The sequence below is a fragment of the Phragmites australis genome, chromosome 6 (assembly GCF_958298935.1).
Source record: "Phragmites australis chromosome 6, lpPhrAust1.1, whole genome shotgun sequence".
Lineage (NCBI taxonomy): Eukaryota > Viridiplantae > Streptophyta > Magnoliopsida > Poales > Poaceae > Phragmites > Phragmites australis.
The window spans coordinates 812,705-826,135 of NC_084926.1; the positions used below are offsets into that span (position 1 = coordinate 812,705).

At 40.0% G+C, this 13,431-nt stretch overlaps 1 protein-coding gene across 1 annotated transcript; it reads right to left on the reverse strand.

Annotated features, from left to right (window-relative positions):
- Positions 1-11: 11 nt before the first annotated feature.
- LOC133920908 (probable protein S-acyltransferase 15) lies at positions 12-2,776 on the reverse strand. Its single transcript, XM_062365548.1, has 7 exons — positions 2,389-2,776; positions 1,997-2,089; positions 1,806-1,907; positions 1,654-1,722; positions 596-694; positions 421-516; positions 12-248 (listed from the first exon to the last, which is right to left on the reverse strand). The coding sequence occupies exons 1-7, from the start codon at positions 2,665-2,667 to the stop codon at positions 159-161; spliced, it is 828 nt and encodes a 275-aa protein (XP_062221532.1). The 5' UTR covers positions 2,668-2,776; the 3' UTR covers positions 12-158.
- Positions 2,777-13,431: the final 10,655 nt, after the last annotated feature.

Genomic DNA, 13,431 nt, shown 5'->3' on the forward strand with positions numbered 1-13,431 from the left:
GACCAAAGATGGAATTGCAACACATGTTGTGATTAATTTCTCGATTCAATCTTTCAGTACACAGTGCCCAAACTCAAATAACTCTACGCATACACATAAACTGTCTGAACAAAATACACAGTCTACATTGTATGTACGAACTGCCAATGTCGATCCCATCAGTTGTTTGTGATTTGGAACTCGGTGCCGTCCTTCAGATGTCCCGTCGCAGTAGGGCAAAGCCAGCAAAGAATGTTTGGACCCATGATCTGTTACAAACGGATCCAAAGATTCAGGCAAATGGAGTAGCAAACAAATAAATTTGAACTGTGTAAGCTGTGCTAAATCTTCAGCACCTAAGTTAGACTTGGAACTGAAGTTCTGGTGATGCTAATGAAGGAGAAATGTCTGATGTTATGAATAATGTTATGTACTACCTACCATTTGAATGTTCTTCCGCGTGCCAAGATCAAACCGGTGTCGATACTTCTGCCCACTCTTCTTAGCAAGCCACTTCGCTCTTACTGCCTCTCGGTACTAGTGAAAAGGAGCAGTAAAGGGTCAAACACAGTACCGAGAAACCATGTAGTGGATGGAAGCCCAAATAGTAACTTACCTCTATGGTTGTCATGTTATGACATAAGAGGTAGATGTGCCAGCAACATAGAGATCCTATTGTCAAGCTTAAGAAGAATAACAGGACACCAGCCAAGATCTGCATTTTTTATTAAGTTACCAAGATCATATTCTAATTCTTATAAAATTAAGCTAACTAGCTAAAAGATAACAACAATAATCATATCACAAAACTAGAATAGAGAATAACTGCATGATGTGTTAGTGTGCAATTTCGTAGCTGAGGTACAGAATCATACAGGTTTCAGTGACACGCTGACACCACTAAATACAGAAAAACTCCATATTTCTAACATATTTACTTTAACTAGCATAATAGATTGACAACGCTATCAATGATCTTTAATTTCAAACATTCCCTTGCTAGATCAGCACAGAAGAAAACCCTTGGTTTCATTATTATGGCATGAGTCCTACAAACCTAAAAGGCTCTTCTGCAAGACTGGACCCCTTCCACTACAAAGTTACTGGGCCCCTTTTTGGTTTCTGCAGTTATTAGACTTAATAATCAGACTCTATTAAGTTGAAATCCATGAAAAATTCACAACTGGCAAGAGTAGTAAAAGAAAAGGATCCACTTTCTCATGTGGCATAACTAAGGATATTTCAAAACTATTTCCCTGTCAAAACATATCTGTATGCGTAAGCAGAATCTCCAGTACATAACTGGTGTCTGCTGTACCCCAATTGACCCTTGTATAATGTAAACAGACTGTATATGAGCCAAGTTGCTTAAAAAAGGGGGTCAGTTACTATATAAAATTCTAAAATGTACATAAAACCATCATATATAAAGGTTGGAGATGTCCTTTGAGTTTCGTGATAAAACAGGCTAAAAGTATTATCTTACTGATAATAAGCCTAGGTGTGTCTACAGTAGTGAACTACAGTATAAATGAAAAAACAACATAGCAGCGTCAAAGGATAATGGCATGGTAACCAACAATAGAGTGAATATTACAAATAATGCATATCTCAGGAAAGAGATTGTTGGCTGCAGAGTGAGCTCCTGATTCAGGATAATGTCAGTGCACTTACATAGACAATCTTCACATAAAGAACACCAAAATCATGCTCCGTCTGAAAGAGATCGCATAGAAATATCACCTGAAAAATATCTAGATGCAATTGTGAAAATGGCCGGTGAAGATCAAAAGATGTACCAATTTTGGTCAAGCATAGTCACTTACGAATGAATAAAGAGAGCCGATAGTTGCATTTAGTACACAGATGATGAAAGGTTTGTAGTTTGAATATCCCACACAGTTGTTGATCCAGACACAGTGATGATCCTGCCATTGACAACATTACAGAGGCTTAGTATCTAAGCTTCAAATGGCAAGAAATAGCATCACTACTGACAAAGATGGTGCGCACGTACCATTTTCAGAACACACCTTTTGCAGACCTTGCAATGGTGTGATCGAGGAGGCTTGAACATGCAACACTTATCACAATACCTTGATTTCAACCCCTGCTGGAACCAAATATCATCAGGGTGCGCTACCAAATAAAGAGTACAACCAGCATCTGTGTACTAGCAGTAGCAGCTACATATTGCTGTATCCAAGGAGTACATATTGTGGAAAATGACATGACGAAACGAAGAAAGATATGTGATTATCCCTACATAGATGCTCCGATCGAATTAATTATCGAAAATTTGTAGCGATAAATACATCCAAAGCCGACCTTGCAAAGGAAAAGCACCTAACATACAAGAAAACGAAAGCAACGAGCACAAGGAAACGCGAGAGATCTCGGTTATCGGACCTGTCCCTGCGCGTCCTCGGCGTCGGGGGCGAAGCCGGAGGGAACGGCGCCCGGGTCAGCGGCCGCGGCGCAGACGAAGGCGAAGAAGCACGCAACGACGGCGAGCGAGACGGCGGCCGCGTGCGCGGCGCCCGCCGCCGTGCCGAGGCCGAGCCAGTGGTCCAGGAAGACGAACAGCGTGGAGTAGTACACGAGCGCCATCACGGCCACCGCCGTGACGACGGCCGGCGAGGCTACAGCCGTCGCAGCCACCGCGGCGCTGGCCCTCCTCCGCGCCATCTCTCCGGCGGGCGAGGCGGGGCCGAGGCCGGTGCCGGTGCCGGTGCCCTCGCTGTTGCTTTCTCGGGCTTTCGCGAGGCCTCTCGCTCGCTGGCTTTCTGAGCTCGCTCTGGGCCTGGGCTGTAGTGTTAATGCACATACTAATACTGATACATGGGCCTCCAACCGTTGGTGATTTTGTTTAGTTGGGCCTAGGGTTCAAGCGGTTGGGCCCATACATGGACTATAGTGTCAATGGGCTGTTTGCGATGGCCATTTTGGTGAACTGTCGAGTTGCGACTTGCCTAGGACGACAATCATACCTGCCGGTGGTACGAGTCTCATTTTTTTGCCCATGGGTATTATGGCTTGGGTATTCGTGAAGCATCGGGTTGGACACAGGTTTTGTAATCGGCCTATGAATATCTAGGAGCATATCTGATATGCAATGTTGAACTAGCTTATTTTATTGCCTGTTACTAACCTCAATTCAGTCTAATAATTTTAAGTTTTCTTATTAAACAATAGTACCCCTCCACCTACCTACTAGCCCCACCTTGATATCGCTGCCCATGTCCTTCCCCCATAGACACCCCTCCCATAACCAGCCACCGCCAGCCTATGCCCCTCCTCTAGCTAGATGTCGTCGCAAGTATGCATCCCACCACCCTCACCTAGCATGTTGTCACCCGCCCGTGCCCCTCCCCTAATCATTGGTTGCTCGTCATAAAGCGTAGATTCATCCATAGAGTGCATAGCACAATCAGATTGGTGTTGTTTTGGTCGTATGCATGCGGATGACCCGACCCGATGGGCACATGCACAGGTACAAAAAATATACCAGTACCCTTTGCGGATGCTGGTTGAGTTAAACGATTCGGGTGTAGATTAGGTACGAATTTGCTTCGTCTGTACCCGACCTGACCCATTAGCATCCCTAGACTTGCCGACATATCGCAGTGGTTGTTACAAACCAATGGTCAATACCACTTCTGAACCGATATGAACCTATCTGTTCAACCTATATAAATTAATAATTCATTTCTCTAATTCATCACTCCATCTACAATATTCTTTACATGCTAGTCTGCGATAGTGGACCAATGGTGAAAACTTGTTGAGCACATCGAAAAGCAAATCAAGCTATGCTTAGATTCTGTTAACGTGTATTGGAAGGTGCAAAAGCAGCTGTCTTGAGTGATCTGCAAACTAGCTGTGGTCCTTGTCAACAACTAATGTATAAATAATAAGAAATATATAGTAATGCACAGAGCCAGGGTGCCTAAAACACGTCCGATTTGGACCAAACTAAAAGATGGATTGGTTGGCTACGAACTAAGAGCATGTTTGTATAGGTTATGGTATTAGAGTTCTGTTTAGTTAAGAAATTGTTGTGGTTGTTAATTTTTAGCTGTTAGTTTTTATAATAATTTTTAACTTCTCAGCACACTCAAAAGTTAAAAAATCAGTTAGAACTTGTTTATCAGTTCTTAATTTATTAAAATCACATTTGCTTCCTCAGCTAACTAAAAAATAATCTATCAGAATATAACCGTTTAGAGAGTTTCTGATTTTTTAAAGATATATGCGGGGTAAGAATCCTAGCATATACGTGTGGATCCATGCATTCTTCTCTTCTCTTTTGGTTGAACTGTGATGCCACCAATGTATGTATGTAGCAGCATCACCTACAAATGTGGCTAACGAGATCAAATTCAAATCCAGCTTATCATGCGCATGATTATCGAGTTGTGTTCACATCGTGAGCATTTGAATCGCAATGGTTCTTTTGCTAGCTTTGCTAATTTTCAGTCTCCTACATCGCACTTTTTAAATTTACATACACGCATGAATAGATACCAACACTTAATGACTCGTACGAATAGATCCCCTAACCTCACTCTTGCGAAGTCAAAGACCCATAATAAAAAATGAGGCACTACAGTACCTCTGACATTGAACACTGTAGCATATGACTGTTTATAAAAATATTGCGACCGTTTACTGTTTGCGGTGATGTAGCAGTACACCCATTTGCCGACTTACAATCCAACGGTCTATAACCGATTGAAGTGAGGGGATCCGATTGATCAATCACAATGCAACACACTATATATATCTAGTGCCCTTGTTTGTTCCTAGCTAGCCTGTACTATATATGGTTTCTAGTTAGTAATACTAGTAACCAACTAGGTACGTACGTGCCATGCCATGCCATGCCACTCACGGCATTGCAACAAACCTATGTACTACGTGTCTTGCTTGGTCGTACGTAGTGCACGGATGATCCGAGCTGAGCACGTACCGATTCAGTGTTAATGAACCGAAGAGAAGGACGAACGACATGGTATGAACAGTAATTTTCCATAACCCAGACCAAATCTAGGTCCAGATCAATGTACAGTTTAATAATGACACATTGTTACTGTTACCTTCTAATCTAGCAATAGGAACAGTATTGCTGCTACCAGAATTGAAGGAGACGGACAGGAAGGACAAGCCCATCAGGAGTGTACTACATGTGATGCAGGGGACACGCTGCAGTCAATCAATCCATCACGCTTCAAATCAGTGCATCAGGAAATTACCCCATCATTGGTCCTACTTTTTTTTTACTCCATCTAATCTCAAATACATGCAATTTCTTTTTTAGTAACCGGGATGGCTTTCATTATATATCCTAAAAATTACAAACTGGTTACAAAGACTAAAGCTTAGATTCACCCACACCCGAATCACCCATACATTATATCGCCTCTTCAGCTAACGGAGAAACACAGTGAAGATGAAGCTAGAAGCCATTCCTTTAAACGACGAGCAAGCGTAAAATTTTTCGACCACGAGAGACAGCCCGTCTGAGATGAGCCTTATCAACGCTAAACGTCCAGGCTTTGCAAAACAGTCATCGGCCGTTACCTCGCCAGACAAGAAGTAAACCAACACCTCCACTATAACCTTGGTGCGAACTCCAACATCGATGAGCATACATCATCGATATTCACGACCACCGACACCTAAACGGACAACCCGAAAATAAAACCAACAAAAGAGATATAAAAATACCTCTCATACAAAATACACATTGCTAACCTCACACACATAACTCTGATTACCTCACGGATATAGACGAATCGTCAAAATCGACATCGAGAAACAAAAGATTGAGTGGCTGTCGAAGAGACACCATAGCAACCTAGCTAAACTACACAAACTAATATTACACTAATCTAACCCCAGAGTGCTGGGCCACCCTCCAACTCCAACATCGAAAAGCCATCGAAGGTGAGGGGGCCAACTAAGATACGAATCACTTGAAAGTCGTCCCTACTGAAAGCCCCAAGAGAGTCTATTTACTAGTTTGATTTCTTCTTATCCGTTAAATACTGGAATTTCGATGACACATCCCAAAAACTACATTTTTTTTTTACAAAAATTGATCAAAGAACCTGACGATAGAGTCTCGAGCGAGAATAGCATAGTGGTGAGATGGAGGATGTGAGTCATAGTCGAGGAAAAACAAAAGAGTTACTTGTTAACAGATTAGAGTTGTGCTGAATCTGAACACATTTTTTTTCTGTTCAAAGGTTAAAGTAGCATTAGCTCTGGAGGAGAAATTGCCACGGAAAAAAAAAAGAAAACCGGAGACGACTAAAGGAGAGAGAGGGGATGGGCCATTGCTTTTGATTAGCCGGTAGGAGAGAGAAGACGGTCAGAGAAAAGCAACGGTTATGATTGGTTGAGTGCTCGAAGGGGATGATGCGTGGGTCCCATGGGCAGCGAATACGAGTGGTGGTGACTCGTCGAAGTTTGGGCTGGTGGGGCCCAGCTACATTGGGCTCAATGGGGGACGGTACTAGGTTGTTGCCCACATCACGGCACACGGGCCCACCACCGCTTCCCTTTCTTCAGTGAATCAATTCGCATGGGCTGGTTTTCTTCCTTTTCTGTTCTCCTAAATCCATAGGGTTGAGCTTTAGGTAGTTTGAATGTACCATCAGTGATTTATTGTTAATATATTTAAACGATTTATCATGTAATATAGGTATCTTAGATTCTATGTCCTTTATCTCTTGTCATCTTTAACCGTTCACACCGTTCTAACGATAGCCGCATTATTCTCTTTGACCAAAGAAAAAAAAGTCACTTAGCACATGTATGGATGAATCCAGATAATAGGATATGACAGAAACCTGCAAACTCACGAGCGCTAGCTGGCAAGCATCTCATCGTGTGCGTTCCTGTTCCAACTCATATCAGCCCTTACAACGGTGAGTCGTCGTATGGACTGTTGCCAGCTAATATCTTGTACTTCTGGATCTAGAATTTTAGTCCTCTTTTAACCTTTGGTTACAATTGTGTTTATGCAAACCTCTCTCCCTAGCTTGCAGGTTTGTTATTGTAATTTTACCAAAAAATGTTCAAAAAACCAGAAAAGTGTCTTGATTAATTAGCACACAAATGGTGGGAGTCCCAAATATAGGTAGTCCTATGCTGAGACGCTCTCCTAGTTTTTACCCTTTGTGGGTAGAGTGGCTAGCTAGAGAGAAGTAAGGATGCAATCATGCATATGTACCATGCGGTATGGTGATTCTAGTAGTGTAGTGGAGCCTTTTAATTCTTCCTCCTCGTACTACCCTTGTTTCCTTGCGATAAACAAACCACGGCATGGAGAATGGTGATTCCAGCTAGTGGACGTAAGCGTTATGATCGATGAATTCTTTAGGATTCCATGCTAGAATCCAAGGTCCTTGATTAGGGTTTGCATCTTTTAAGGTTTTTGCTTCTCCTACTCGTCACGTACGTACCATTAGTTGTTGCTTTTGTGCAACTAAACCCATTCTTCGTGTTAATTTATTTCTGTCCTAACCTCTCTCTTGATTAAATTGCTACTCCTGTTTGGAAGCATCACCAACTTCTTTCTGCATAGCTAGCTAGGAATCTGCTTGCCTTTTGCTTCGGCTAAAGTAACTGAGTTATTAGCTACTCCTTTAATCCTGCTTTGTCTATATATGTATCCAGCCAATTGACAATGTTTAGAAGAAGTATCTCAGCATTTTAGAATTCAAAGTACCTTTCAGGTGGCTAAGGCTTCCCCTTTCTTTCACTAGGATAAGATTAAATATATCCAAATAATTAGCTAAGATGAAATTTAATATATTCTAATCCTCAAATATTAGGGCTTAATTATGAACTTTTTATTTGAAATGACTACCAGTACAATTAAGCGACATCTCGGAACAACGGGAATGATGCTTTGGAAGCACTTAGCTGAGAACACGCAAACCTTATATATAGTTTGCTAGATATGGACCAAACCCATTTATAATTCCTAAAAATCTCAAATGTCTAACCATTCAAAGGGGTATACACCTCTTAGTCTCACCTTACCAGTAAAAATGAAGCTGAAGGCAAGCCAACTTAAATAAAGTTGTATCAACTATCCTATTAGCACACGTATGTATGAGATGACTGGAAAGAACACACACGCTCGATTGCTCACCGCCTCAGTGGGGCAAGGGACGTGTGACACCTGTGTGAATGGTTCACCAAAATCCGGTTCAATGCCTTGCGCATGCAGGTGTGACCTTCTTTTGTAGTTTTATGTTTGCAAAATGAGATTGGTCCACATGGCTATGAGATATGGAATTACTATCGGTTGAGAGTTCAATCGTAACATATATCAAACATGCTGATTTTTCTCTATATATACTTATCAGCCGTCACCACAACGCATATGCGAGTTAGGATTTTTGTCTCTTCCTCTCTGTTGCGTCGCCACAGGTAGACTATTCCATCCTACACATCGGGGAGCACTGTGCGGTCGAGAGACATGGTCTCCAGAACCCATCGTTCTTGAGATCCTACACCGGAAGAGGACGAATAAGATTTGAAAAATGCTCAACGTAATCTACTTAATCTGTGTCGTCTTCAACATCAAAATCACGACATCTTCTCTAATGGGAGGTCAATCTCCTCCTACTGTTTCTCCCTCTTCTGCAGATCAATAAACTCACTGTAATTGCATATGTTATTTTCTCATATTTCTTATGTTCTATTTCCTGCTTTTATTATCATCGAGTATATTAGATAGATATTTGTGTAACGTTGCTACATACATGTCTAGAGTTTGCTCTGGTATATGATCATGCTAGTTTATCCATTTAAGCTCATGATTTATTTATAGATTAAATTAAACTTAAAAATGCTGATTTTTCTAACATAGTTCTTCAAGGGAGGACAATATTATAATTAAGAATAACATAGTCTTGAAGGGAGGACGGTATTATAATTAATAACCAATTAATTTAATCAAGCGAGAGATACACAAAAAAGTATAACACGTCATGCATACGCATGTCCCAACTCGATTTTTTGAGCGCTTAACCTTTCGGCTGCGAGGAAGGACGCTGATAGAATATTCGCGCATATATTACACCACTGCATAAGGTGACAGCTAGAAATTAATTAATGGACTTGTTAAATTAACAAGGATTAATTTACCGGTCCTAAACTAAATTGTGAACATATTTATTCATTTTCTAAGTAAAGGAATGAGTTTACCTTAGGCCGGATCAGGCGGCCACATGCTTCGATCTGTACCGTATGGAATCCTGAAATAATCTGCTACACTCAGACAAAATAATCTCATGCGTACAACAGACCAAAATCTCTCAAATAAAGAAATTTGCACACATTTTAGTGAGGTCTTTGTCTTTCTTTTGCAGTACAATTTCCATTCTACCAATACTAGCTTACAACGAACCTATTAGAAGCCCCAAAGAAATTGTTAGATACAGTATTTTGAAACAACCTGTCTGAGATCGAGACGAGGAATCTTTCGTGAGGGGAGGCAGACTAGCTACATGCCTATACTTTAATCGTCTTTTCATTGGATCGTTAAACTAATCAATCAATGGACAGCATGATTAACCCGGCAAAGAAATCAAGTCATATTATCGCGTGGAATAATTCTGAATCTGAAGTAGCTAGTACTGACAGAGTAAGAAGATGGGTCGACTTAGGGAGTGTGGAGATGTCGACATCGACCGCTTGCAGAAGCAAATATCGAAAACCAGCAGCGTGCACGCAGATACGAATGAGCAGTATTAACTAATGCTAAGCACTCTGGTTAACGGACTAGTTTAATCGCAGCGCACATAATGAGACAGGCTGTGCCTCGAGATTCGAGGTACTGACTTACACGTACTGACTACTGACGAGTGTGTAAACGAATAGCGACCGGTCTGATCAGACGAATTACTTTGCAGGTGCCAGGTAGTGATCGAATATACTGCTCCCTCCCATCTCAAATACTCCCCCGTTATATGTACTTATTTTTTTTACGATTTTCTATATGTAATTTTGACTATTAATTTTTATTAGAATATAATTATAATATATAATACAAATCTACATATATGATTTTTATGTTTTTAAAATAAATAGTCTATAAGTTATTGACTGTCAATTTTTTTGAAAATTTAATCGGATCTTAGTCAAAGTGATAAGTATTTATGATCAAAGGAAGTATAAGTATATTAAGGTATCAACATGGTTTTTAATATAACATTTTGACTAATAATATATACAAAATATATTATTTTAAATAGAGATAGTTATATATTATGATAATATTTTTCATTATAAATCTAATAACATCAATCTCAATCTATAAGTTTTTCTATTAATGGTGAAATATATATATTACTTACGACAAATATAAATGGACTTATATTTGGGATTGGAGGTAGTATATACGTTCTTGTCATCGTGGAAATTAAAGGATCCAAATCGATCGTTGACAAAGGGATAGATACAAAAGGCGGTGGATGATCAGTGTGATGATAAATTTATAGAAATATCAGTACAATTTATAGACGGGCACACACATTTACATCGTCTTATTCACGCACTCACAGAATACCTACTGAAAACCAAGATACGAAATTTAGATATTGATAGAATTACCACATACGCCTCACTATTGACAAGCACATCACGTATTATTAAAAAAAATCTATTTTGATGAGATACGCAAGGAGACAATCCAGAGTTTGATCCCTGATGAACAGTAGTAGTACAACCATACTACCTCTACTCACCGTCTAAGTTAAGGCTAGATTCTCTTAATGCCATAATAAGTTGATTAGTAGCTAAAGTAAGTGTTGCTTAAAGCACTAGGGATAAGCAGGTTCCTCTTATTGATCGAGGTGTGGGGGTAGCTAGCTAGGCTTCTTCAGGGGACCATTGATGGTGGCCATGGCAGCAGCAGCGCAGTACAGTGCCACCGAACAAACAGCAAAGGATGCTCCAGCGAGCAGCCACACCAATACGGGATGCCGGCCGGCTTGCCTGACTTGCTAGCTGTTGCTGTATGCTTTGCCCACAGTTTTTTTTCTTTACTCACGCAGTACCCTATTTCTAAATAGAGGGGAAAGAGAGAGAGCGTGTGCCTTAATTTTAATTTGCATTCTCTATAACGAATTAAGTGTTTAATCTTTACTTTATAAAATATGAGCTAATTCTTACGTCACCTTTTCTCCATACTCTCCTTTTATCTAATAAAAACTTTTAAAATTCAAATAATTTATCTATTTTAACTATTCATCATCGTCATCCATATATTTTATCTCGTTACCGGCTACGGATATATGATTCATTTTACTAAAAAAAAAATTATGATGGAAAATAGCGGATAATCTTCTCCTCTTCTTTCGGATTTCATCTGAAATCGAACTACGACATCGCTACCAATGTATTCATACGGTGATACTTCTATGATGCATATACATATTCATAACTTGAGTTTATTCGGTTCTTAATTCGAATCAACTATGATGCATTATTACTATTGGCCAGTAAGGACCTGTTAACGATGTGCCGACATATAAGACATATTTTGTAGTAGTCTGTCTCATTATTGGCTACAGTTGGAATGTCAACGGGCCCTAATTCTCATTTCTCAATAGAAAATTCCTCTATTAGGGAACGAGAATGAAGTTATTTTTTTCCCATAGAGGGTTTAATGGGAGAAAAGGCCTCTAGTCGGGTATGGTGGAGGCGAAGACGGTTCCCTATACTTCGTCCTCATTCCCCATAGGGCCTCTAATATATGGGTTTTACATATATAGGGCCTGTTTGACAGAGCTCACAGAGCAGCTTCACAGCTAGAATCAGGGAGAGCTATGCCAAACAGCAATTTTTAGCTTTTAGCTCCCTAAGTGAAGTCCGCGGGAGTGATTCTCTGAAATGAACTAGAAGCTAAGGAGTTGAAAAAAGCAGCTTCCCCTGATTCACTTTCCGCACAGAATCACTTCCTTAGTATATTTTATTTTAGAGAATCACTTTCAGCCACAGAATCACTTCTTACAGAGAATCACTCTCCGCGGAGAATTTGGATCAGTAAGAGCTCTACCAAACAGACCCATAGTCGTCCACCCTCAACTTAGAGCTCATCCCATAGGGCTACCTCAAGTTAAACAATCTATAAGTCTATCTGTTCGTGGGCTAAATATTTGAGCCCATCGGTCGACCACTCACTAATCAGTGCGCTCCCAACCAGCCCACATCAAGCCTAACTGGCGTCACTCTTCGTCTGCTCAATTTTTAGCAGGGACGGGTTCCTCATCGGGTCCCTATTCCCCGCACGGGGATGGGGATGGGTAGAAAATAATCCCCATAAGCGGGGGCGGGGATAGGGACAAGGATTTTTTTCTTTGTTCGAGGATGGGGATTGGAACCATTCCCTGATGGGGAATTCCACATTAACATCTCTAGGCTACGGATATGTGATATATTTTACTAATAAAAATTAATAAGAAATTATGACAAAAATTAGTGATAATCTTCTTCTTTTTGAATCCCATCTAAAATTAAAATACAGCATCATTTCTGACGTATTCATTCGATGACACTCATATGACACATCTATATCTTCATATTTAAATTTATGTTAGATATTAACACGTACAATATTTGTGTTTTTTTACAACATACATATACTTAGCTATATAATTAATATACCATACGTGCAGCAGAATTAAGGTGTGAACTAATCTGCCTCCGTTGTCACTCAAATATCGCCTCAACGTTACTTAAGAGAGTTTTTCCGCACAAACAATCACTGATGGTGACCATCAATAGATTACAATTTGACACAAAAGAAACCTAGCTATCCAGCTAGTCGTTATCTGCAACACTGACAAATACTAGTGAATGGTTTATATATAGGTGACACACATCCATGTCACACTCACACCATCATGTCAGTGAGAAAATTGATTCTGGGGTGGACCCTAACTTTTGGACACGGACTGTGACCTGCCGGTGCCAGTCTTCTGTTGTGACTGTCCGGCCCCCTTGCAAATTGTTGCCTGCCCACCTGCGTTTCCTGGCCCGACTGTGGTTTTATTTAGTATTGCTTATTAGTGTCTCAAAAATCATAAGTTGTTTTAAACAGTTCGATCTTATATTGATTTTTGAAAGACAGATAAACTGGCTTATGATAAAATATATTAAAAGGTCATACACTGACTGAAAGTGACTTTTTTAAAAGTTGTATGCTAAAAGGCTCAAAGTTAAGCTCATAAGCTAATAACTTTTTTCAGAAATTATAAGCATATTGTTAAAAAATATTTTTTAATAAAAACAATAATTTTAGTTATGCTAAATAAGACCTATATTGTATTATGATATCTACTCTCGCAAAAATATCCACCTGTTTTATATTAGACATTAGTGACATACACATAATTACCCATGCTTACTTGCTATTTTGGACATCGG

Excerpts from the sequence above, each read along its gene's own strand:
- LOC133920908 (XM_062365548.1), bottom strand. The coding sequence starts at position 2,667 with ATGGCGCGGAGGAGGGCCAGCGCCGCGGTGGCTGCGACGGCTGTAGCC. Across the intron at positions 2,090-2,388 it reads CCGAGGACGCGCAGGGACAG|GGGTTGAAATCAAGGTATTG; the intron begins GTCCGATAACCG and ends TGGTTCCAGCAG. Across the intron at positions 1,908-1,996 it reads AAAGGTGTGTTCTGAAAATG|GATCATCACTGTGTCTGGAT; the intron begins GTACGTGCGCAC and ends TGTCAATGGCAG.